Below are 26,839 nucleotides of genomic sequence, written 5' to 3'. Positions count from 1 at the left end.
AAAATTCCCATCCCTACTTCTTCGTTTTTGTTTTTTTTTAATTGCAGAAAGAAACAAGTACAATAAGGCAATACATAATCTTAAGAAAATCCAATACAGCAGAGCACAAACAAAATATAAGAGTAAAACGAGGGAGAAAGAAGAAAAGAAAAAATAAATAGGCCTAAAGAAAAAAATTACACATCAGGGTCTTCTAGTTTAAATTTCCTCAATAAGCTAAGTAGTTTTTTTCCTGTTATGCATTTTAACAACCTTAAAGATTTACAGTACAACCAAAATTATTTTTGAAAGGTTTTGTCTTAAGGTACTTACATCTGTGAATGAAAAACTTACCCAAAATAAGAAAATTATTTAGCAAAAACTGAATATGTATATCTTCTATAATAATGCCAAAAATGATATCATTTTTATTTCATTTTTCATTTTCATTATAAACATTTTTTTGTTTATATATTTAAAATGCCATATTTAGACCATTAATCTCATAACATTATTTAGGCAATTGTAATTGCAGTATAAATGGATTGATGATGAATAGTAATTGGATTTGTAACTTTAGCTACTCTTTATGAATAGTTATAAGAGGGGTGCCTTTTTTCACTTGAGCCCCATGCCTGTGCACGGCCCTGTTGTTGTGGATAGCTTACTTTTATCTTAAAAAAAAATAAAAATCCAGTGTAACCGAATATTTCGGGAAATTACGTCATGACAATGCTGCTGGGGCTCCGACCAATGCTTTTGTAAGTTTTGTGGAGATGACGCGCGATGGCGCTAAAGTCCAACAAACGCTTTCACGCGCGCACGTCTACCACCATCACCACCACTTCTGCACAGTTTGGTTAAATTTACATGCTCACCAAGATTAGCGCAGTAAGACTACTTTTTAAACGTACATACATTTACCTGCATATGTCAATGTGAGGAATCTACCATTAAAACATCTTTTTAAGATATGTTGGGCATCTAGAGTTACAGGCTATTAATTATAATCTCGTTCAAAAAAATGATTTATGCACTTGATCTGTTTACTCGGATGAAAGACATTTGACATCCTGCTGATGTGGAATCAATTAAAGCAAGACTGGTCGTGATGGTCTGTCTGCACCACATTGAATTCATTCACCTTTACCTATAAATTAAAATCCATCGCTCGACCCTATCAGGGTTTGCATTATTCTTCCATTCTTACTGCCAATGCCTGCCTAATAACTAAAATTATTTAATTCACGAACATGATCTGTATGTTTGCAGAGTAAACGGAGCCCTGCCCACCGCGCTGTAGTAAAGCTGCCGAGTGAAAGCGACAGTGAGACGAAGGACGCGCATTTACAGTCTTTCGATTTCAACGTGATTAAGCACATTACGGATTCGTGGCATATACTGCAGATCGTAGCCCCGAATGTACCGATGAAGAAATGGCAGCGGAATCGACCCGGAGATTTACGAAAAGCCTACTGAAGCCGGGAAGCGCAGCTGAGATACGGCAAACCGCATCTAATGCTGTGAGGAATGCTACTATAACGGTAAGACATGCGGACAAGGACAGAGCTCATTTTGGCTTATTTTGATGCTGTTTGGTGCACGGACAAGACAATGTGTACACCCTTTTCCAGTGATTTGCGTAAGGAGAATCGTACTGTGCCTGGATCTCCGACCTAGAACGGGCAATAGAGGAAAAGGTCTATTTTGCCAAACATTGCATTTCGTTTTTTACGCATAGGTCATATGCTAGACTTACTCTGCGGCGAATGATTGGGGAAGTTGTAAATGAACAAGGTGAGTGTTTGAAAATAATTGTGTCTGTGGGCCACTAATGGCCTCTGTTAGCGGTTTATGTCTTGTTTTGGATTTATAATGATGTTCTTCAACAAATAAACAGCTTAGCGACGCTCGTAGTAAAAACGCCGCAGAGGAATGTAGTGCTGGGCTGTCGCGCAGCGGTTTCCAACCCTGGTTTTCCCTCTTCAGCACTGCACATTTTGGACGTCTCCCTTATCTGACACACCCACTCCAGGTGTTGGAATTAATGAGCTGATCAGTTTAATCATGAATCAGTTGTGTTTGTTCGAGATGACATGTAAAGTGTGCAGTGGCCTGTGGGTTCCAGGACTAGAGTTGGGAACCATTGGATGTACTGTGTTGTTAATGGATACAGACAGAGGCATGGGTTGATGGTATGAATACAGTATTATTGATTTGCAGTTGTTCGAGCCTCTTTCAGTAATGCAGTTCAGCAACATATGAACATGTGACTGCATTTTAACGCTGCTGCAGCTAGCCAGCCAGCTGCATTGTCGGCCTACTGTAGTTTCTCCTTTTTTCTTTTCTTTTTTTCCCCCCAAGTACACATTTATGTTTCACACTGTATTTCATTATCCCTTAAAGGTGCAATATGTAAGAATTTTGTAGTAAAATATCAGAAAATCACTAGGCCAGTGTCATATATTTTGTTCACTTGAGTACTTACAATATCTCAAATGTTTCCAACTATTTGTAAATCGTGAGAAAATTGCAATCTTATCCAAGGCTCCGGGACGTGTGAGGAGTCGCCTGTCAATTGCGTCATACCTGCGTTACCCTCGGTTTCCGGTTTTATTTTGTGGAAACCATGGAAACACCAAAGACGCTTTAATATATTACGTTTTAAAAGAGAAGGGAACAACTGTTTGGTTACATTTATAGACAGAAAACTAATTATTTTTATGTAGCTCAACACGTTTAGTCTTATTGTTTAAATCTAATTTTCTTGATTTTTTGCAAGTACCATGTTTTACCTTGCCTCAGAGAAAAACACTATTTTGTGAAGTAGCTAACATAGCATAATCAGATGCAGCGTTATTTTTTAGTAACAGTAATACAGAATTTTCTCCATCATACAATACATTTTAAAATGAATTGCATGCCATTATCAACACAAGCCATCCAGCATTTAATATGATATTCTTAAATCGATCTAGTTTACTGCAGTGTTTAACAGTGTCTCACAGCAGCCGCTGAGTGAATTCACAGAGTAACCTTATAACATAATTTTCAACACTCTCAAATGTATCTAATATGATAAACAGAGCTGTGTTACCTCACACTCATGACCGGAAAAGCGGAAGCAGCGCCGGCGACTGTGTCATAATAAAAGTTCAGCTGCTCGTGAGGCGTGTGTAGTCCTTCTCTGCTTCATACTATAGTAACGTTAATAATCACATCTATGAATGTGATTTCTTCCCGAGTCCTATCCTGATTATTTCCACCGGCTGTGATGTGAAGACCACTTGTCCCAAGATTCCGCGCTCAAACTTGGAGTCATCAAGCTACGTCTTTGTTTTGAATAGGCATCTAGCGACATCTAGCTGACAGAAAATATTACATATTGCACCTTTAATTGTAACTCTTTTAAAGAGGAGTCTGTTTAAATTTAACACTAAGCTTTGAGTGAAAAGATGTCATTGTAGGGTAAAAAAGGGCACAAATAAGCAAAGTTATTAAAGTCAAATACATAGGTGACCATAGTTAAGCCTTTAAATTTAAACGTTCGTTCAAAACTAGTTTGGACATATTTTGTTTTATTAACAATTTTGATATAAGGTTACACTTGAAATCGCTACAAAACAGATGAATAAAATAATTAAAAATAGTCTAAATGTGGAATGTTACCTGAGTAATAGAGGGTGAAAGGTAGTAATGTGAGAAAAAAAAGTACAGATATTTTTTTTTAAAGGCCTATTGATGAGAGATGCCATTTAGGACTTGACAATGGCCTTGACAACAGACTTGAGAATGGCCCTTACTGGGCAACTGGTGATCCAGATGCTCAGGAAGGCAGATCTCAAGTAAAGAGGAAGAGGATAATTCAAAACCATAGCCAATGGTCTTCTTTTATCTTTTTCTGGACCATGTAACCAAATCTGAGATATTAAAACAGACCAATTACAGCTGTCCCTACTGTACTAAAGGTAAACCTCTCAGCCAATAGGCTTTGATCACAATCCGTGCCTTTGTGACTTTAGTCATTACAAATGGTAAGGATTAGGTGTTTGTCAAATGTGTTTTATAAATGTAACTTCAACCCAACAATGTAGGGATTTTTTTAGTTTTGCATATGTTGTGCATGTTTGCATGAGTTGTGCGCAATATGAGAAATTTGACTGCAAGTAACACTGTCTGGCACGCTGTGTTGCTCTGTCCATTGTATTGTTTTGTGGGTGTAATTTAAATAAGGTTGTCACTGTCACATGCTATAGAAGTGACATCAGGAAATCAGACCATTTTAGAGGCTTTCTTTCTTCAAGGGGAAAAAGCAAAGCAAAAAAAAAAAAAAAATTAAATAAAGACAGGGAGATGACATAAGGTTACGACAGAACTTTCTGAATCATTTCATATTTATTTGGGGTGTAACATTATTCAAACCGAACTGAAAAACCACAATACACCACCCACGGTAGATACCGCGATACTCTCATGGCGTACCGAACCTAGCTATAGGTCATAAACCCCGCCCTCTTCATGAAATGTAATGGGACATGAGACAAAGTAAACAAATTAAGCTTCAAATATTTTTTTCCAAAGACAATTTTTGGCTGTTTTTATCAAGCTGGTGTTAGTTAACATGTCCGTTCTTTAAAAAAGTTTTTGTTAGTTATTTGATGCTATAAATACGGGGTGAAGTAGTCACTGAGGCGCCAACGGACTTTTCTGGATCTTCGTGAGGTGATTGGAGCTTTAACTTTACTTTTTTTACGTTTCCTCAACTGTTTATTTCACACTGACATAATCAGTTGTTCTGGTTTGTGGACGGGGCCTTGATATTGCGGCTCCACTTCGTGCTCATACTGTGCAGACTCGGGCTCCATGTTCACAATACAGACTCGAGACTCAAGAAGATGTCAGCGCCACTGACACTGGCAACTTCAGTTACTTCAACGGAAGAGAGTGAAGGTGCGTCGTCTGTATTTTTATTTACAGTCTAAACCAGCATTAAACATGATAAGCTCTGCGTTTTGTTACTTTAGATAGGAAACACAGTGTCATCTTTCAAATTCTGTCCATTTTATCTTGAAATTCAAACAAAAAATGCCGTTTTGACGCTCTTTGATGTGGCGTGACATATCACTGTACAGGCGAATAATTTCATGCGGCAGCGTGTAAACACTGTCATGTAGCATTTAATATTACCTCAGGTGAGTCCACAGCTTGTATGTTTATATCTGTCATAAAAATGACAGCCACTGTGTAAATGATTATATATCAACATGACTTGGAGTAAAAAACCTAATCTAAACTGATTAGATTTAGAAGTTAATGCAAAAACTGCCTTATGTGCAGTTTACGTTTGCATACAATTTGTTATTTGAGTGTTGATTATTATATCTAAAAGATAAATAGCAACTGAATTTGGGTTAATAGTTTAGGCTCTGTTGTTGACCTTTAATATTATATTAATGTGCAAGTAAGGGCTCCCTTATAGTTTACAGCAATAATTTTGTATTTATCCTAAAGAAACTTTTAATCATATTTGAATTCATTTAAAGAAAGAGACACAATTTGATCAGTAAACTACTGTTTTATTTACAAAGGCAATTTTGTTTAGTTCTCTCCCCCTGCTGTTCCGAACCGAACCGTGACTTCAAAACCGAGGTACATACTTTTTTGTGTACCATAACACCCTTAATTTTTATGCATGTCACTCCAGCAATAGCTACAAATCCAAAATAAATATGAATGTATTACTGTTTAAAGGCTAATATGTTGCCAGCTTCACTGCCATCTTCTCTTCTGTGGCCTCATGGGATACTGTTGTGTCCATCAGATGCACAGTTCTGTAAATAGTAGGTCTTTTGCGTACTTTTTGCCTACTGGAAAAACAACAGTTTTCTGCCTCCTATAGTAGGGAAGTGTATAATCAGATGCAGCCACTGTCTTTATGAAGGGGTCATTGAATCACTCACACGATTCATTCAAAAATGCAGATTCATTTAGAATCTAATCACCACTGTGTGTTGCTCAGAGATATGCAATTGTTCTGGATTTGTTTGGAACTATTTTAATTGGCGAAATAGAGCCAAAACAGACAATATTGTGGCTAATATGTAACTCACTTAATACAGCATTAACTTCTTGTTTATTGAACTGTGAAATCAATATCATATTTGCAGTTATGCTGATATTTGGGGAAAAAAAAACAGTACTCTTGCTTTTGTAATATTTCTCACCTATATCATGTAATATAAATCAGCTGCTGGCACACGGAGAGATAATTAGAGAAGCGGGCACCTCCAGTACTGCGAATGATTTGTCAGATCTGTGTTCTAGAACAGGTTACAGACCCACACTTTAATAGTATTTATAGCAACTAACTTAATAAATCTAATGACTATGATGAATGATTACCTCAAAATGTACATCCATATGCAAGTTTAAGGGACTTTATTTAAATGAAATACATACACCTCTTTAGCTATTGTCACGTGCTGATCCTTGATATAAATATGAAAGACAAAAACTCATTCAGGGGCCTTTTTTTGCCCCAGTATCTTGAATTCTGGGGGCATTTTCACTCCATTCTTATAGGTTACATCAATTTTTGTTGGTTTAGAAGTTTGAGCATTTCAGATGTTTTGCCTTAAGTAGATTGGTGGGAACAAACCACTCCAGAGTCCAAAATGCAGCATATGCTACATGGTGACCATGAGGGTCTTTTAAGGAGGGTCTTCTCTGTCTAATTCTGGTGTATATTGCTTTATACATTTTCATCTTTTGTTTGTTTTGCACTCATTCCCTCATGAAGGATGTGTGTTGGCACGGAGAACCAGGTCAGCAGAAACAGGCCTGGTGTGAGGCACCTTTTTGCTCTCTTTGCATTTTATCTTTCACTCTCTTCTGCTATTATGACTGACTTTGACAGCATGTAGGTGTAGATTTCTAAACAGACATACAGAATCTCATGAAATACTTTCAATACATATTTCTATTGAGATAACTTTAATACACTGCAGTGTTTGTTTGAGTATTTGTGGGTAAGACTGGTTGGAAAGTTGACTAACGCTGCCTTCACGTGCTCTTGGAATTATCGTAAATATGAGTTTCCTAGGTAAAAATTGCACATGAATGCCCTCCTATTTCAAAACTTGAATGTGATGAGCTTGTAATCATGACTTGAAGTGGGAAGTAGGGAATTTCTAATAGCATGTGAAGGCAACATTATTGCAAAAGAAGTCTCCTCTTTCTGACACACCCATCTCAGCTCTTGGAGTTTCTTCTAATGAGCTGATGAGTTGAATCAGGTGTGTTTGATTAGGGAGACCAAGAAAATGTGCAGTGCTGGGGATCCTTCAGGAGCAGGGTTGAGAAACACTGGTTTAAACCAGTGGTTCTCAACTCTTTGCACATTTTGTCTCTCTTAACTGACACAGAGATCTTTCTCTCCTAATGAGCTGATGGTCTGAATCAGGTATATTAAATAAGGAGAATATACAAAATGTACAGGGTCCACAGGACTGTTGAGTTGAGAACCACTGGTTTAAACCATATAGTAAAATAAAAAAATAAAAAAAAAAAACACTGACAAGACACTGTATTTTAAAGATGATTTTGTAAAATCCAAGGAAGCCTTACAGAATACAGACAGTGTTTTTCATGTTTGTTCAATGAACCATAAACAGTGCACCTGTGGAACAGTCCTTAAAATCCCCATGGAATCAAAATGGAAGTTTTTAGGCTTTTATTATGAATATATTAGTCTTACTGTTAACTATAAGCTAGTGTGCTCCAAAACAATGACAAAATTCGCATTTATAAGATATAAGTATTCAAATCTTTAAATTTCTTACTTCTACCATGGATCAATGATTTTGATGACATCACTCTGCACTTCAGCTTCTCATCAGATTTTCTGTCCAATCAAATGCTCTCTAATATCTAAAGTGCCCCGCCCCCTACATTATAAATAGACGCTGAAACTGCGGGTAAAATCTGTTCACGTTTACTATTGTGTACATGGTGAATGGCACATAGTGCACTATATAGGGGATAGGGAATGATTCAGACTGTCTTAAAATGCTTTCCATCAAGGCAAATGAAGTCTGATTTCACGTTAATGTCATGCCAACCTCCGCAGCGCGCACACAATCTGCTCCAGTCCAGAGACATGATAGCACATAGCGCAGTGGTCACCAACCTTTTTAAGCCCAAGATCCCTGACCTCGACCTTTTTGAAAGACAAGATCTACTTGATAGAAAAAGACAGCCCAGATTGTATTTAGTATTTTTTTCGTGGTCAGTGTAGATTCTGATTTTTTTTTTTTTTTTTTTTTTTTTTTAAAAGCAAATTGGCCGATTCTGATACTGGTTGCAGATATTTATTATTAATACTATTATAAAAAACAAAAATACATAGCCATTTCAAATTAGAGGGAACCACTGCTTTTTAATCACAATCCAAACAAAGATGCTACGCACGTTGCATGAGCAGTTGTTTTTTTTATTTGAATTAGATTTAATTTCAAGATTTAAAGCAAAAACAGAACGGTCTGACTTTATCTTTGTGAAATTATAAATGCTTCACACACAAAAAAAGCATGAAACAAAAACAGCAGGCTGAATGGGACGTAAATTCAGCAGGTGGCGCTTATGGAGCAGCAGTGGTATCGCGTTTCCTTGGTTACCGCTGTAAACAAAGCTAAAAAATGCGCTAATAATTAGCTACTTTATTCGGAGGTAAGAGGAAAATAAAATGTTATTGCCATCGAAATCTTCCTGAAGACTGATCTCCTTTTAGAGATGAATTCATAATCCCTCATCTCCAATTCAATATTTATATTTTCTTCCTATATTTCGAGCATCGTGAACAGTGAGCTGCTTTGCCTGCTAAGTAACAGAATTTTCTCCTCTTCGCGTCCATCTTCAGCGTCTCTGGCCTCTTGTTAACGGCCGATTACAGACTCAGACATAATGTGGCCTATTTACCTTTATCTGTCTGTCCCAGTAGTTCCAGAAAATAACATAAAAATAAATACAAAAATACAGTACAAAGACTGGAGAAATGTAATGTATTTTGTACTCATATTTCTGTTATTTTCTACTGGAACAGTGATAAAGATCGACCAGTCGATCGCGATCGACAGGTTGGCGACCACTGACATAGCGGATGATAGTCGGCACAGACCACAAAAAGTATTATACCCATTCGAATTGTGCGCAGAATGCTGTATTTTAAAGCGATGTGGAGGAGTTTAGGAGGAGAAATGGTTAGAGATTTGGAGGAAACTGCAGATTTAGCTGTGATATAAACAAAACGCTGTTGGCTATTTTTAAAAGCTGTTCGTAATGTCCCAATGCTGTTTGTTTCAAGGCACTTCAGTGGGCCTTTAACACACTAACAGTTTACAGGTGGTAGACAATTAAGGTCACAGTTCAAATAACTAACAAAATCACCTGCCATAGTCATGCTGCAGGAGGCATGAGGACTGCAGATGTGGCCAAAGCAATGCCTGTAATGTGAGACGCCTTAGACAGTGCTACAGGGAGACAGGACGACAGCGGATTGTCCTTGTAGTGCCAGACCACGTGTAACTATATGACCCACCAGATGTGTTTGTAAGAGCATTGGTGATAGAATGGAGTATCTCACAGCAAGAACTGGCAAATCTGCTGCAGTTCATGAGGATGAGATGCTGTAGTACTTTAAGCAGCTGGTTTCCACACCTGGGTCCAGTTGCATAAACCACTTAGACTAGTCTTAAAAGTTAAGACACTATTTTTTTTCTCGAAGAGTGGTCCTAATTTTTTAAAGTCCGTTACATAAAAAGGTAGACTGGTGTAATTGGAACTGGAAAAATAACATTGATTACCCCTTGGTTAACTGCAAATTGGTCAAACTAGTTCTTAAGACACAGTCTTAATATAGTGACTAAGTTTATGCAACTGGCCCCTGATTGTTACTTTTGGGCCTTTTTACACCTCTTCAATGCGTTTTTATTGATCGGATAGCTGATTTGATAAAAGGGTTCCATGTACACTTGGACACATAACTGTCTCTTCAAAATGGATATAAATCCAATCTGCAATTCCCATGCTATATTCAAATTTAATAGAGTTCATGTCAATGAAAGCAACAGATATGAGCTGCATTTTATTGATCATCAGCTAATTTCAAGTTCAAAGACCGCAATAGGAAAGAGTGTGGCATCAGCACTGGTAAGATCGATAAGTCGGATGGTTTTTAACGAAGATGATTGTGTGGTGTGCTTCAGGATGCAATGTCAAACTTTCAGTTTCATTTGTGGCAGTTTGAACGTCGTCTTTATACTCATCTGCGGTGATATGTGTTGCATTAGTGCTGTCATATCTGGCTGTAACAAGACATGTAGCCTAAAATTCTCACACATTTTTTTTTTTTTTTTTCATTTTTGGAGGACTAACATCAACATATGTGGTTTTAACAAACAGATGCATTTACACTTGTCTAGTTTTGTTTGGAATGCATCTCAGACCTCCTTCTGATGTGTGTGAGTGATCAATTTAAATCTGTCTCAAAAGAGTTTTGGAGGGCATTTACACCTGTGGCCTGTTGCATGAAGCTAGTTGAGCAAACTCTGAGTTTCAGAGTAGGCTTGGAGTTGACAAATCCAGATAAATCCAACCTGGTTTAGATCAGGATCAACTGTTGCACAACGATCTGTATAAACTTTCTCTCTCAACTCAGGTTTAATCCAGAGTTTGCAAAGCGTGTGACACGTGCGGCAAACAGCCAGTCACACAGAAGAAGGAAAACGTCAGTTTGATTCACTTCTCGCGAGAGAGCCGTGCAATTCATGTCTTTTCCAAAGATTAGGAGATTGTTATGAAAAATATGAAATTAAACACATTTACAAAGCAGGAATAACACTGATGCAGTGAAAGTTTGAGAAAGCAGCTGAAAGAAAATATCTGATTATATCAATGCATGTGAATCAAACAAATAGACGAAATAATTAATATAGTTTCACAAAGAGCTGTTAATCTTTTTAAAAGCTTTATATATTATGCATGTATTATATTTATTTTAATTTAAAAGTAAAGTTTAATATTGTCAATTAATATAATAGGCCTAATTATATGAATATGCCATGGATTATTCATAATTTTAATTTATTTAATATAAATATAATAAATAATTAACAGCAAAAGTTGAGCAATTTTGTCTCTAAAATGTTTTCACTATAAACTGATTTAATTTGGAGAGAGAGATATAGGGGGAGTGGCTTTACTGCATCAGATACATGTCACTTTACTCACAGCTGATTGGTCGAGTTTGGGTTTGTGATCTCCAACTCGGATTAAAACCTGCTCCAGAGCATGTTAGCAGTGTAGCCTAAGTTACCATAGCTCTGAAACCCGCTAAAAACCAATCCACCTTCATGAGCCCGAAAAACCAGAGTTTGCTCAAACTAATCTTGAACTTACCTGGTTAGCAACTGAAACCAGCTTTGTGCAACAGGCCACTGGTCTTTTCGTGATGGGATAGCTATCCGATCAGAGAAAACGCATGAAGTGACTAGGTGTAAAAAGGTCCTTTGATACTGATCCCGCTTTGTTCAGGGTCTCATTATTCCATTTTTGTACATCAATTATCTTTAAAATGTGTTCAGTTTATGTCAAGTTATGTCAAGTCACCTTTATTTATATAGCGCTTTTTACAAAGCAGCTTTACATTGATTGTGTCAGTTGTTAAATCTTTTTACAGTTTACATTTACTTATGAAGACATTTTACTGGAAATAAAAGCAGTTGAAAGTGAGAGGACATTTCTTTTTTTTGCTGAGTTCAGTCTCAGATAAACTTGTAGCATGTTGATCGATAGCTCAGTTTTAACTGTCAGATTTAATTAATCGATTCAAAACTTCTTTTTATTTTAATGAAACAACATTCGATTGGTTATTTTTACTGAATTTACTGTATTTGGCAACAGTTACTCTTTGGTTGAAAAGATGGTCCCTCTGAAAAACAATAACGGCACAAAAAGCAAAAATAAGTAATTTCTGAGCAAGTTAAATAATTATTAAGAAGATATAATATTATTAAGTAAAGCCCTACTGCTTAGTGTCACATCTGCAGGCTGTTTGCAGTTTTAGGGCCATGTGATAAGTCAGAGGGCACTCAGTGAGGTTGTATTTAAGGCTTTGTTTTGGGAATGAAGGCCGAAAGAGCACATAGCTGTGGGAATGAATATCTTCTCTCTCAACCATAACATTTCCAGGAAGTCTAAATCTTTTGTCTACATTTTGATTTTTTTTTTTTTTTACTCAAGCCTTGTTAATTTTTCTATCAATACCTCCCAATCCTGTCAAACCTCTGTTTTATCACACTATACATTAACTTTATTCATTTCTTTCACTTTTCAAAAGAAGACAGATTCTCATGGTTTGAACTGCACAAGACTTACAGAAACCTCTTTCACTTCCCCCACTCATCCCTGCCTATAATGAGAAGTGAGGTCAACCTGGGTCACACCCGGGGGTGGGGAATTTCTCTAATTGCTCACTGCTAGTTAACTGCAACTGTTTGGGTTCTTGGTAAATTACATTCTTTGCGTCAGTGATTTTTGCAGATAATTCTGCTCTCATGTTGAGGAAAGAAGCAGCTCCAATTATGCATTTATATAGAAGCATACAGTTGGGGTTATAAGTTTACATACATCTTGCAGAATCTGCAAAATGTTAAAAATGTTAGCTTATTCAAGGCAGTAATTTTGTTATTTCAGACACAAAACAAAATAATAGCTGAATTTAAAAAAGAATCTGTTCAATTTTTTTTCAAGATTGAACATTGAAAGATTCATGACTATTTTTATAACTGAGATAGTTGTTCATGAGACCTTTGTTTGTCCTGAGCAGTTAAACTGTCCACGTGTTTTTTTAGAAAAATCATCCAGATCCTTTCCAGCTTTTGAGATCTATCTTTTTACTCCAAAGGCAGGAACACACCAAGCCGACGGTCGGCTGTCGGGCAGTTTTTGTTCATCGCCCAACTCGGCTCAAGTTGGTCCTCGTTGTCTTTTTTCGGCCAATTCAACATGTTGAATCGGCGTCGGAGCTCGTCGGTCTGTCAGGCCATCTGATCATTCTGATTGGCTGTTCAGCTACTGCCACCTGCTGGTACGGAAGGGCATTTCATCTTACGCAGGCGCAGAACGGACGTGCTACTTAACCGTCGGCTATCGAGCTGCGTCGGTTTGGTGTGTCAGGCCAACTTTGGACCCAGACGCTGCCGACGTGAGCCAACCCCGCAATCTGCTTTCGTCGCCACTAGTTCGTCTGCGTTGGCTTGGTATTTTCCTGCCTTAAGGACAAATTGACTGACAGCCCAAATAGCCAATCAAATCACTGCACTGTGGCTATCCGCTAGTTTGTGCATCAAGCTTTAAAGCTTACTGAATCGTCAGTACTTACTTTGTTGTTGTTTTTTTAACCCATTAAATAAAAAGATTGAATGTGTTTGGGCAGTTTTCATTGACACTTTTTCCAATTTAGGCAATTATATGGAATGATATATGGCAGTGTGGTTGATTTGAAGAGGATATTTTATTTATCTCAAGTTCAACTGTACAATTAGAGTAAAAAAATCTGCTGACGGTAGCTCTCCGGGAGCAGGGTTGGACACCCCTGCAATATCTGTACTAAATGCAAAAAAGCTTCATCCAAGATACCTGTGCATCTGTATACTACAGGACTATTGAATACTTGATTCTACTAAAGTAGTTCCAGGCAGGTATTAACTGCATTATACTTCCACTTGGCCAGATGATTTCAGTTATTTCAACGGTTCTTCAGGGCTTTACAATAAGGACTGCCCGGGGCCTGCTTAAACGACGCAAGGGAAAGTTGATGGAACCGTTACCCGACGGGGCCAGTGCTTCTTTGTCATTTGCATGTTTGTAAGCCTTGCCAATTTAAATATTCAAGTGCAAAAACACACGAAAGAGAACTCAATTTGGTGCTTGCACACTTTTAAGGGAACTTGACGCTGCACCATGAACACGTCAATCTTGATTGGCTTCAGGCACGCCTGTGTGCCTCCTTCAGACAATGAATCTGATGATGTTTAATGCAGATGCCCTTTTATAAGACATTTTCAAACTGTTCCTGGAGGCTCCCCAGCATTGCTGTACTAATCAGCTGATGAGTTGATCCACAGCTGTGTTTAATAAGGGAGACATTAGCCACTTTTCCACCATTGGGCCAAACTGTTCTCTTTGCTTAACCGTTCCATTCCGTGCCGATCCAGCCCAGACAAGGGTGCATTTGCCAAAAGCATAGTTGGTGAACCATGGTCATAAGTCCAGTGCTTCCCACACATAGACTTTACTTGGGCGGGCCGCCCACGTATAATAACGGCCGCCTAAGTATATTTGGAGACACATTTTTGCTTTTATTATTTTTATCCTCTTATACTTTTATATCCGCGCAAGATAATGAAACCATCCGCGATCGATAAACTAGTCGTTTCATACCTGCTCGTTACGTGTGCGTCAGAACTGTTTACTCCCGCAGACATTCCCACAGGCGCTGCATTTTGCAAAGTCACAAGGCGGCGCTGTTCACACTAAAGCAATCTGAACATAGAGTCTGAAGCGCTGTTTCGCAAGCTTGTAGAACGCGCAACAGCGCTTCAGACTCTATGTTCAGATTGCTTTAGTGTGATTCTCAATCAATGAAAAGCACATATTTATGCCAAGCGATTGCTAATGAACTCAAATTGATGAATTATTACAAAGTCTACTTCATGGCCTTTATATAAAATGTTTTAGACGATTGTATGAATCTGAAGGATCAGCCTGCAATAGTACAGACATTTCAAAATAAGAGTACCTGTGTATTTCGGACTTGTTTATAATTAAATGTCACATGCTACATTTTTTCTTTTTCTTTTGGGTATTATTGGTATTTTGGTTACACAATAAATTGTATTTAATTTGATTTCCATTTAATTCATAGTAAATTATTGTAGTCTCCCCCACAGGAAGAAAAGACTAAGAACATTATTTGACATATATTATTCATTTAATAAATTTTACTAGTAAAATCTGTGTCCCATTTACTGAGAGAGACACTATATGACAGCAAGGAGAACATAGGAAAAGGTGAACCATTTAAATGCTGTAATTTTGCATAATTTACAATGCATAATAATGCATACTATTAGTATGTAATTAAATGTAATATGCTATGTAATTAAACTTAATTTCAGTTAAATAAAAATACTGTTAAAAATCACACATTATTTGTTTGTCACATGTAGTAGACCATTTTTGTGCCGTGGGTAATAGGAGGATTTTTCGCCCAGCTACCACCGCAAGTATATTTCAAACCTGTGGGAAGCACTGAAGTCCCATTGAACTCTATTGGTAACGACAGAACTTGCGACCATAGTTCGCTTTGGGAAACACACCCCAGTACAGATTTGGTTTCATTTTCTACTATGGGGCTGATAATGTAATACAAATACAAATGTTGCCTTGGTAATGTAAAAGTTTACTGATGACATGAGATGTAAATAGCAAAATCCCCTGATGTAAAACAAACAAACAAATAATAATAATAATTTAAATACCACCAACACTTTGCTCAGCTTGGTAATATATAGTTACACTATTTCAACCTGAATATACCTTAATGACCTTAATATAAAGAACATCCAGGTAAACAAGAACACCTTAAACTAGGCGTGGACGATTATTTTTGTCATTGTTCTTTCTTTGTTATTAAAAATCATGCAACACTGTTTGCTAACCTCCACAATGGGAAAAAGAGCAGTAGAAGAAATAGAGATTCATGCACCAACCCAAAACAAAAATGGTTTGATCATGTGGCACGCAAGAGCTTGCTAGTAGCCTATGTGATTCATTGTTAGTGACGTGCTCCTGCCTCTCCACAAACTTCACAGAAAGGAAACCGGGACGGAAGAAAGCGGCATGTTTGTTTTCTTTATTTTACAAAAGCACAGTGTTTTTTTGTTATTGTGAGTGTACACAATTAAAAATAGTTTTTACAGTTTCAAATGATGTCTTACTCTTATCTGTATGACCATAAATGACGGGGTATTTAACGTTGTTTCTGCTGTTATACTGAGACAAAATCATTTGGCATTGTGGTGATTTGTGTTGTGGAAGTATAGTCCAGTGATGAAATATGCATGTCTTTGAAATGAGAAGCCTCAGGTGCCGCTTCACTCGCTGTCTCCTTGTGGTAAAGTGAAATAGGCTCCTTTTCCTCCTCACTGATCTTTCTGTGATTTATTGAAAAAGCATTATATTGAACTTTGGGCATCCGCCATTGTCACCACATGTTAATGTACTCTCCTGTGCAAAGAAAATGACAGGTAGGCTATGCAGTATGCACAACACATTAATCAAACCACTAAGTCTGAAATCAGCTCTTGCTTTTATCGCGCAGCATTGGTCATACTGAGGCTGTACTGTAACAACTTCTCAGGGGGACTAAATGCACTTGGTGGAACAAACTGTAATTTGCACTTCTGTCTTTTCAAAATAAATGAAAAGAAACCTTGGGGATTTGTTGCTTTTTCCTGTTGTACCGAACTCATCAAACCCTGACCCCAAATCTGAGGTACTTATTGATTTGTACGAAGCTTTTGCTAGTGGGTTAATAAACTCAACCAAATGCATAAGATTAACCAGATATATACAACATAAAATAAAACTGTACAAAAGGACATGAATGTGCACATGAACTTGACTGTACATGTCTGAACGTCCCGTTGTGGATGTGCTCTTCCCATAACAACGCTGAAACACGGGAAACTAAAGCACTTGAAAGAATTTACAACATTCCATTACATTTGTGTTCTCGTTATAAAGTTAAATGGTCTATACGGCAGATTGGCTCTGCATGTCTTGCCCTTAACTGTATTTTTTAATGATCAAAGTGATTCCAGGCATCACTGCACACTTTCAAATACATAGTTTCACTTTATTTCGCCAGACTGGATGGCATGCTGTCCTAACGCTAACCAATCAGACCTTGAGTACTTGTGCACATCCCTACTTTAAATGTGGTAAAGAAGAATGTTAGTTTATTAAGTACAAAATTAGTGTGTGAAAATAGAGCACTTTATAATATATTTATATTACTTTTTTTTTCACCTGGGAGGCTTAGGGAATAAAGAGTAGGGAACTGGCGAACGTTCAGAATAATTTTGATGACCAAAATAAATAAACCAACAGCAAAACAAAAGTAAAGCGGCGGCCCCTCAGGGACAAATGCCACATGTAAACATAATAAAACTGCTTTCTCGTCCTTCACTGTCGTTCCTCCTCCTTTTACTCTTCTATCTCTCCTCTGTGAGACTTGAGACCAGTGTAGCACGCAGGTGACACTTATTAGCACTCGCACCACCAGCCTTGCTCCGTTGATGCCTTAACATTTCTACAGTTACTAACAAAAGGTATGTTTTGCTTGCTGGACCATGGAATTCATGATGGATTTTTAAGCAGGGGTAACTAATGTACCTAATGCTAATGTAATTAGCAAAGTGACGATCACTGCATCAGCAAGTGCAGTTTCTGCTTTTTAAACAAAGCAGCATAAATATAGTTTTATCAGTCTTTAGCCCATCCCCAACCAAACAGAAGCCTCCGACATAACAGAACATAAAACACTAACAGCAAAAACATAAAATAACACCTAATTTCAACATTTACTCGTCTTACAGAGTCTGAAGCAAACCATATTGGGAAATAGAAATCTGATGTAATTCATTCAGTTTCAGTTCTCCTTATTGTTATCATGTACCTGTTTTCTGGATGAACTTTCTGTAATATTTAAGTGAAATTAACTAATTTCATTTAGTACAGGGGTGTCCAATTTTGCTCCTGGAGTGCCAGTGTCCCACAGAGTTTAGCTCCAATCGATCCTAACACACTTGTCTGGAAGTTTCCAGTAATCCTGAAGACATTGATTATCTGGTTCAGGTGTTTTTGATTAGGGTTGGAGCTAAACTCTGCAGGATAGTGGCCCCAGGAGCAGGATTGGACATCCCTGATTTAGTAAATTTGACTGTTAGGTTTTTTACAATGTTCATATAATATAATCTGTATACTGCTTTGCACACTTTAAGCAATACAGTAGTTCACCCAAAATTTCTGTCATCATTTATTCACCCTCATAATTTACTGTCATCATTTACTCACCTTCGGTTATTTATCATTACCACCAAAAAACAAAGAAGATGACATTTTGAGCTTGAAAGTTTTTGGGTTCAAATTTTTCTAGCTCCAAAAACATAATGGTATCACAAAATTAATCCATATATGACTCGACTGCTATATTCCAAGTCTTTGAAGTGACACGATCACTTAGTATTACAACTTGAATTAAGGTTTACAACTTGAAATTCACTTAATTCACTCTCAAATCATATTGCATACACACACACTTGTCCCCATATGTGGTTTATGGGGACTCTCCATAGATGTAATAGTTTTTATACTGCACAAACTGTATATTCTATCCCCCTACACTACCCCTACCCCTAAACACACACACACACACGCATACACAAACAGAAGACATTAAACGTGGAAGAAATTGTGAACCCTTTGGAATTACCTTGATTTTTGCATTGATTTGCATTGATTGTAATCGGATCCAATAACAATTATATATTAACACAGTCTGAATAAGCAGTTGAAGTTTACTAATTTTTATTGAAGATATTAAGTCAAAAAGTATACGTTAACCCTTTATATTTAGTAATTTGTAGAGTTTGGTCTTGTGACAAATGAGAGTGAATAAACGCTTAGATGTCAACTGTTCATCACAGTGATATCAGCAATACTAGCCTTGTGGTGCCATCTGCCTTGTCTGTTCCCTGCTGGTGGAATGACCTGCCTAGCTCAATCCTAGCAGCTGAGTCTTTGGCCATTTTCACTTTTAGCAGTTTCGCCAACACTTGACCCAGTAATATTAGCACGCACATTTTCTATTTCTATTCTCTCTCTCTATTTATTTACTTTTTATTTTTACTATAGACAGAATCAGTTGAAATAGTCTTCAAAAGAAATCTTTAATAATGGCTACCCACCCAAATTTTTTTTTCGTCTGCTGTTTAGATAGAGATTATCTTGCATGTTTAATGTAATAGGGCGTTGCTTCAGACTCGTTGGGGGAGATTTTTGAATGCCCTTGAGGGTGTAATGCTGAGTTTAGGATAGGCTGTCTGGAGTTTACAGCCAAAAGGGAATAATGCTGCACTCTCGCCATCGTTCTGTCTTGACTGTGTTTAAATTTCACTAAACCATGTCTTTATTAGAATGGCACAACAGTGCCTGTGTGCCCTCCAACACTATCAGCTCTGTAGCCATCACTCACTATGCATGCTCTTGCTGTAGGGATGAATGTCTGACCACTTACAGCAACTGAAAAATTACTGCACCACCCCCATCCCTGTCTGTTTGGACACAATAAAATACATCAGTGTCTGAAATTTTACATTACACTTCAGGCATATTTAAAATTCATTTGAGCAAACCAAATTTTAGGTCCTAAGCACTGAAAGTGAAACGTCTTGGGTTACTATAACCCTGGTTCCCTGAAGAGGGAACAAGACACTGCATCAAGACGCTGTGGGAAAGCCTCTGCGTGATTGTACGGTGAAGCATGTGTGAAATCAGTCCAATGGCATGACGGAACCTCAGAGGTGGGTGGTGTCACAATCAGGAAACTATAAAGCATACCCAGAACAAACATCGCTAGCTTCTGATAGGCTGAAGCAAGTCGATCACAGGCATGCAGGGAGTATGGCAGGGTGACGCCGCGTTCAGGGAACCAGGGATACAGTCGTAACCCGGAACGTTTCCTTTCAAGGGAACTTTCACTGCATTGAGACACTATAGCAAACTTATACCCACGCCGCTGTACTAGCAGGTGCCTGTCCATGTGAAATCATGTGTGCACACTAAGACGAAAGCACTCTAAACCCCGGGGTGGAGCCCGAATCCTGGTTATAAAACCTCATAAACATGTACGGGGAGGACCAGCCACAGCGTCTCGACGCAGAGCAAGTTCCCTTGAAAGGGAAACTGATTGTTCTTCTAAGGATTATTACTGTTTCCTTTGTTTGTTTGTTTGTTTTTGATACAATTTTTGGGGGGGGTTTGGGGCACTTAGCATTTTTGTGCAAAACGTAGATTATGCGGTCAGAGGGGCTCTGCAGCACCCCCTTTTGCGGGTGCAAATATTGTACATACATGTTGGGTTAAAACGGGAATATCCAGAAGAATCCTATGTCATCACAGTGAGAACATGCAAATTCAAACCGAAAGGCCTCCTAGCTCAAGCAGAACTCAAACCAGGGACCTTCCAGGTTAGTCAGAGAGAGAATGAATGGCAATCATAATTGGAAAATCTAAAATTAAGGTCAACGAGAGACTGAACTGGATTTGGTAAAGTTGACTAAAGAAAAAGTAAGATTAAATGTGCCACTGGACACATGTAGAAATCAAAGGGGATTTTTTTTTTTTTTTGATTTAGTAAATGTTGGTGTAAGTCAGCTGTCTGATTTATTCAAGCATTATAAAAATGCCCACAAAATTTAATGGAATGGATCCAGATGTTGTTTTTTTCCCCTCATCATTTGAAAATATTGCAATATAAATATCATTGGGATGACATGACGTCCACTTTGTTATTACAGAGTGTGTTTATTGGGAAAGCCCAGGAAGCATTTATATCATTGTCAGTACCGGATAGGAACGATTACATGGCCACGAAAAAAGCAGTTTTAAAAGTGAATGAATTAACCACTCTATACAAGCTTCAGGGACTAAGGAATTGGAAGAAAAGTGACAAGCAAATGCATGTAGTGGTGGCTAGAGAGTTGACAAAGTTTTTTGTAACTGTCTGTGTTGCATGATTGAAGTGAACATGGTTTCTGTGACTTGACTGTACTGGAGCAATTTAAAGAAAAACATTCCAGATCATATTGCTACTTATATGAACAAACATGAAGTGAAAACACCTGCTGATTCTCTCTTTTTAAATGAGTTAACACTGAAAAATGTTCAATCATTTCAAGAGGATTGTGCACAATCTGGAGATTCACATTAAAAGTTTCACATGCAGAATTCGCTTGTGTTCAAACTGGCCCCACAATTTTGACATTTATCCAATAGAAAGCTACTTGTATTGAAAGTGACTGCATTGTTACAGTATTGACAACAGACAAATGGATTTTTTTTTTTTTTTTTTTTTGGTTAATGTGAAATTTAGCTTAGCTTTATTCTTGACAACCGCTTTTGATGATGCACATGGAAATTTGGCTGATCCTTGAAGTGATCTCGGACAACAAAGCAACAAAGTTAATTGTGCTAATTTTATCTAACATTTAATGTTTTTTTTAGGTAAACAAAAGAGAATAGCTAAAATGATTGATCATATTTTGGACAAAGGTCTTGTTAATGATTTTCATTTTTGTTCAAGGTAATTAAAGCAACAGTTCTTCAGTAACGGAAGAATATGTAATAGTATTATATTTGGGGTAAAAGGCACCCCTGCTGTTGGGGTGAAAGGCACAATAATTAACATGATAATAAACAGCCAGCTGACTTTTCCATTTGTTGACATATCATGCTTAGATTCAGAGAGTAAATATCATATATCAAATTCGGTGTCCACCTTAGAGATAATCACCATATTTATAATCAAACCAACATATTTAATAGATATATTATTAATATCATATAATAAAAATATATTTATTTGTTACTACTGTACAGCTTTATTAAATTATTATGGGATCTCGTTTAATTTTGTTTCTGTATTTTTAAAATAAACATTTTAATGATATATTCATCGAACAAAAATGAATTCTTCACTGCAAAAAAATTGTCGTGTTTCCAAGTCCAAATATCTAAAAAACAAAACAAACAAACAAAAAAAAATCAAGAAGCATAAACTCACTTAATTTTAACTGATTTGTTTCTGAAAACAAGACAATAATTTTTACTTCTCTAGAAAATGCTTCTTGATTCAAGAATTTTTAGATATTTGGACTGGAAACAAGACAAAAAAATCTAAGTAGGAAAATATTTTTTTTTTTGCAGTGTTTTATTTAAATAAATCAGTACAAACTTAGCTAAAATTATTGCTTTGAACAAGTATTAAAAACATTATTTTTGCTAAAGTATTTGTATCAATACTTTGTGTCTTTTGCCCCATGCTGGTTTTACCCCATTTGTTCTACTGTATATATTCTATCAATTCAATAAATTTACGTCATCCTTAATCACAGATATCTCTTTCCGCTCCTTGTTTGATCTGTTGTTAGTGCTTCTTTCTATGGGAAACAAACATTGCATGCTGCATTTTAATGAGAACGAGTTTGAGTACATGAGTGCAGGATCGGGCCTGATACCAATGCCAAGATATTATTGGCTTTAGTTCAAATTATTTAATATTTGGGCAGGAAGTTATAAAAAAATCTGGTGCAAAGCTGATTTTTTATTGTATATATGAAGTCACTTCTCCTGGGGAAACACTTTACAATAACTGCACGCTATGAAGCATTAGTTAAAGGTGCTAAAGAGGATCTTTTCGTCGACTGAGAAACCAAAGACTGTTACTGAGTTTTTGAAATGAGCGCATGCGTAAAAACAACCCCCCCATAACCATTTCGAGGGAACGCCTCCCAAAACTCGTGCACGAGTATTGGAACACGTGTGTTTACCACCGGTATTCGCTGTGTCGTGTTAGTGGATTGATTATGTCGGACTCACCACAGGTAACTCACAATCTGCAGTTGTTACTCCTGTCTCCTGATAAAAACATTGCATGCGGTGCCTGTGGAGTGTGGAAAGTTACTGGAGAGCGCAGCCGTGCTCGTCTCTCACAAGGAACGTCATGGCAGTGATTGGCTGATGTTTTTAAGGCCATACCTCGTGCACAGATGATGTATATTAATATTATTCCTTTCAGTGCACCTAATAAATAGTCTTTTATCAGTTAGTAAAGACAGTTTCAAGTAATATTGCAAAAATGTATAAAACAAAACATCCTCTTTAGCACCTTTAAGCATTAGTAAATAGTCAATTAATCACTTACATTAGTAAGCAGTTTATAAATACAGCTATAAATGCTTTATTCTTGATTTATAAAAAAATTAATAAAAAAATGTCATATATGAAGCGCCTGACAGAACCATTTAAGGTTCTATATGAACCTTTTATTGTAACAGAATTTTATTGTAACAGAATAACCACTGGTGTAGTTCATCACAATAACTACAAACAGTTGTTTATCTAATGCCGTGACATTCAGACATTTTTGGGTTTTAAGTGTCTAAATAGTAGTAAAATTGTTTTTCAAAACTTTGGACCCCACTGACTTTTCTTTATATGGAAAAAACAAACTGATTACATGCACACAAGAAAACTGTGTATAGTGAGAAAGCTACATGAAAGCTCTGTTTGCGATTAAATGCACTGTGTTAGTGACATACTCCCACCCCTATACAATTCGTACCCACAGCCAACAAACCACACACACACAGTCGACTGTACACAGTAATTTGTGTATTCCAATCAAACACTGGTTCCTTTTAATTTTCAGGAATGACTCAAGTCTCTGTATGTACACACTTCAACAATGAAATGACAAAAGCACTAGTCTAGAATGAGGTCATAAATAAAAGATGGCTACACACTGAAGAGAGCATTGTCTTTGTAAGCTGTTACAAAGGAACATTTTGTTTCTCAGATGCATAGCCAATATGAATGTGCTTAGACCACCATAATACTGCCATTTTGCTACATATACTTTAGGAAGACCAAACACTTTTTATCAGATCAGAGCCACATGGCACAGGCTCTACAAAAAAACATAAACCTTATATTAAAACAACACGTAACAAGGCCTTTAAATGTATATAGTATCCTGTGCTGTACTGATTCAAGCATATGATGATGCGCTTTGTGAAATGATCTTTCATGTAATTTCCTTAACATTATTTAAAGCTAAATTTAAAATGTTGTTCTCAATGAGCACAGAGGCTTGGTGTGGCCAGTTAAAGAGCTTGAAAACATTTCCTGTCTCTTGACAAGCATTATTATTGAGATAAGTGATTTGATTCCAGACATCAGCAAAGGACAAACAGAAGGAGCAGTGAAATACTGATGGATAGAAAAAGAGGCATTGAGCATGTTTACATGAACTGCATTTTTTTTTTTTTTTATAATATTCTCTGAGGTCCACTTATAATGTTAGCAAGATCATCAAAAAACATATTTTAGAAGTAATAAGCTATTTTCTATCCTATTTTTGACTCTTTTCTCTTTGAAACACTCTGTACGCATTCAAGACTTAAAGTAAGCAAACACCGCTATGATTGTCACACTTTTACATATTAAAATCACTTTTAATGTCCCCACCATTACATGTTGTGTTCAGTGTCGAAAAATGGCAACCAGTGAAATTCATCCATACATTTTTGAGCCAGATTATGATCCTGAATCAGAATTTAGATGCACATTTTAGATGTCTCTCTTATGTGACACATTCGAGATCCTGGGCTGTCCAAAATTGCCCTCCTATACCCTCATTCACTATTCCCTACATTACTCCACTAATATAGTTCACTTGAGGGAGTGAATGAAAATGAGTGAGCAAATTCGGACACTGAGTGTGCTGGAAAGGCTGCCGTTTTATAATCATTTGAAACTTAGCAAATTGGCAGCTCTATTAGTAAGATGAAAAGATTTATCTTGAACTCTGTCAATTAAAAAGGAATTTATACTTGTATGATATTACGATGTAGTCACATTGGACCAACAGTTTGGAAAATGGATGGATAGATGATTCATCATCTGGTCAGATGCGGGAATTAATTCGGTGTGACTCTCACAGTGCATTATGGGTATTCTCTAGCCGTTAAGCGTGCATCAGTTGTACACTCGATAATGTTATCGTTCACTATGGTTTTGGACACCACTACAAATGGCTGTCCCCTCAAATAGAGAGCAATTCTGGACTTAGCCCTGGAGTCTTTACTAATAAGCTGATGAGATGAATCAGGTGTGCTTGATTAGGGAGACATCTAAAATGTGCAATGCTGGGAGAACTCCAGGACCAGGCTTAGTGTCTTAAGGCAGGAACACACCAAGCTGTTGAAGTTGGTCCTCGTTGGATTTTTTCCGGCCGATTCGACATGTTGAATTCGCGTCGGAGCTCGTCAGTCCGTCGGGCCATCTGATCATTCTGATTGGCTGTTCAGCTACTGCCACCTGCTGGTACGGAAAGGCATTTCATCTTGCGCAGGCACAGAACGGACTTGCTACTTGGCCGTCGAGCATCGGTTTGGTGTGTCAGGCCAACTTTGGACCCAGACGCTGCTGATGTGAGCCAACCCCGCAGTCTGCTTTCATTGCCACTACTTCGTCAGCATCGGCTTGGTGTGTTCCTGCCTTTTCAGAGCAGGTATAAAGTAGACATGGTCAAGATGATCTGCTGAGCATCAGAATGGGGAAGAAAGGTGGCTGGTCTGAGTATTTCAGAAACTGCTGATCTACTAGGATTTTCACACACAACCATCTATAGGGTTTACAGAGAATGGTCAGAAAAAGAGAATATATCCGGTGATTGGCAGTTCTGTGGGTGAAAATGTGAGCAAATATTATTATATTAGTGTTTAAACAAAGATGCTAAAGAAAAAAAGTAAAGTAGAAGTAAATTGAGTACATATCAAATGATATATGACATAAATAGTGACACATGGAAAAAACATTGATACTCACATATTTGTGTTGTGACATTACCATTATAAGGGATAGTTCGCACAAAAATGAAAATTACCCCATCATTTACTCACCCTCGAGCCATCCTAGGTGTATATGACTTTCTTCTTTCAGCAAAATCAGTTGTCCTGGCTTGTCCAAGCTTCATAATGGAAGTGATTGGAGAATGAGTTTTTGAAGTTCAAAAAAGTGCATCCATCAATCATAAACTGCACTCCACATGGCTCCAGGGGGTTAATAAAGGCCCTCTAAAGGGTCTTAATGTCTTAATTTGTGTTCCGAAGATGAGCGAAGTTCTTACGGATGTGGAACAACGTGAGGGTGAGTAATAAATGACAAAATTTTCATTTTTGAGTGAACTAACCTTTGAATGTCTTGCTCAAGGCAATCACCCTCAGGCGGTATAGTAGTTGGCGTTAACACCAACATCAGTGTAAGTGTTTGCAGCATCATTACTTTCACATGTTGTTTGTACATATTTTATGTTTATACATCAAATAAACTTTGATGGTTACAGTTAATTCAGTACACTTACCAAATTCAGCTGTAGCTCTGTAGCTATCAGCTCTGGAAAATCAAAGTGCTGTTCCAGGATCAAGGCCTGTATTTCACATACTGCTCACCATGTTCATGTCTGAAGATACTTTAGACCTACCATTTCTGTTTTAAAGCAGAACTGGGCTTTCTTTGCTACACGAAAAGTACTTCCTCATTATCACTGTCAGCTCTCTTCCTTTCTGTTTTTTCCTGGCCTCTAGGTCAGTTGGATCCTCTCTTAATGACAATACCAGACTTTTTTTTTTTTTTTACCTCTATGTGTGCATTTTTAAGCCATTTTTGCAATTTTTAAGTGATTGTTTGCTTAGGATGAACTCCTTGTCTTGAAGCAAAATTTAAAAATGCAGAATGTTTCCTGTGATGGTTAGGTTTAGGGATAGGGGTAGGGTAGGGGGATAGGAAGTATGGTTTGTACAGTATAAAAACCATTACGCCTATGGAGAGACCCCACTAAGATAGGTGCGCCTGTTTGTGTGTGTGTGTGTGTGTGTGTGTGTGTGTGTGTGTG

The 26,839-nt window shown here is 37.4% G+C and overlaps 1 protein-coding gene across 1 annotated transcript in view; it reads left to right on the top strand.

The window, feature by feature from the left end:
* Positions 1-1,135: 1,135 nt before the first annotated feature.
* dock10 (dedicator of cytokinesis 10) overlaps positions 1,136-26,839 on the top strand; it is a 123,393-nt gene continuing 97,689 nt past the window's right edge. The window contains exon 1 of the mRNA XM_067365855.1: positions 1,136-1,523. Within this exon, the coding sequence (XP_067221956.1) occupies positions 1,416-1,523 (108 nt within the window). The 5' untranslated portion in view covers positions 1,136-1,415. The remainder of the gene's footprint in view (positions 1,524-26,839) is intronic.

This window comes from Chanodichthys erythropterus, chromosome 17 (genome assembly GCF_024489055.1).
Source record: "Chanodichthys erythropterus isolate Z2021 chromosome 17, ASM2448905v1, whole genome shotgun sequence".
Taxonomy (NCBI): Eukaryota; Metazoa; Chordata; class Actinopteri; order Cypriniformes; family Xenocyprididae; genus Chanodichthys; species Chanodichthys erythropterus.
The sequence above is the reverse complement of the archived record's forward strand: the minus strand, read 5'-3'. Positions and strand labels throughout refer to the sequence as shown.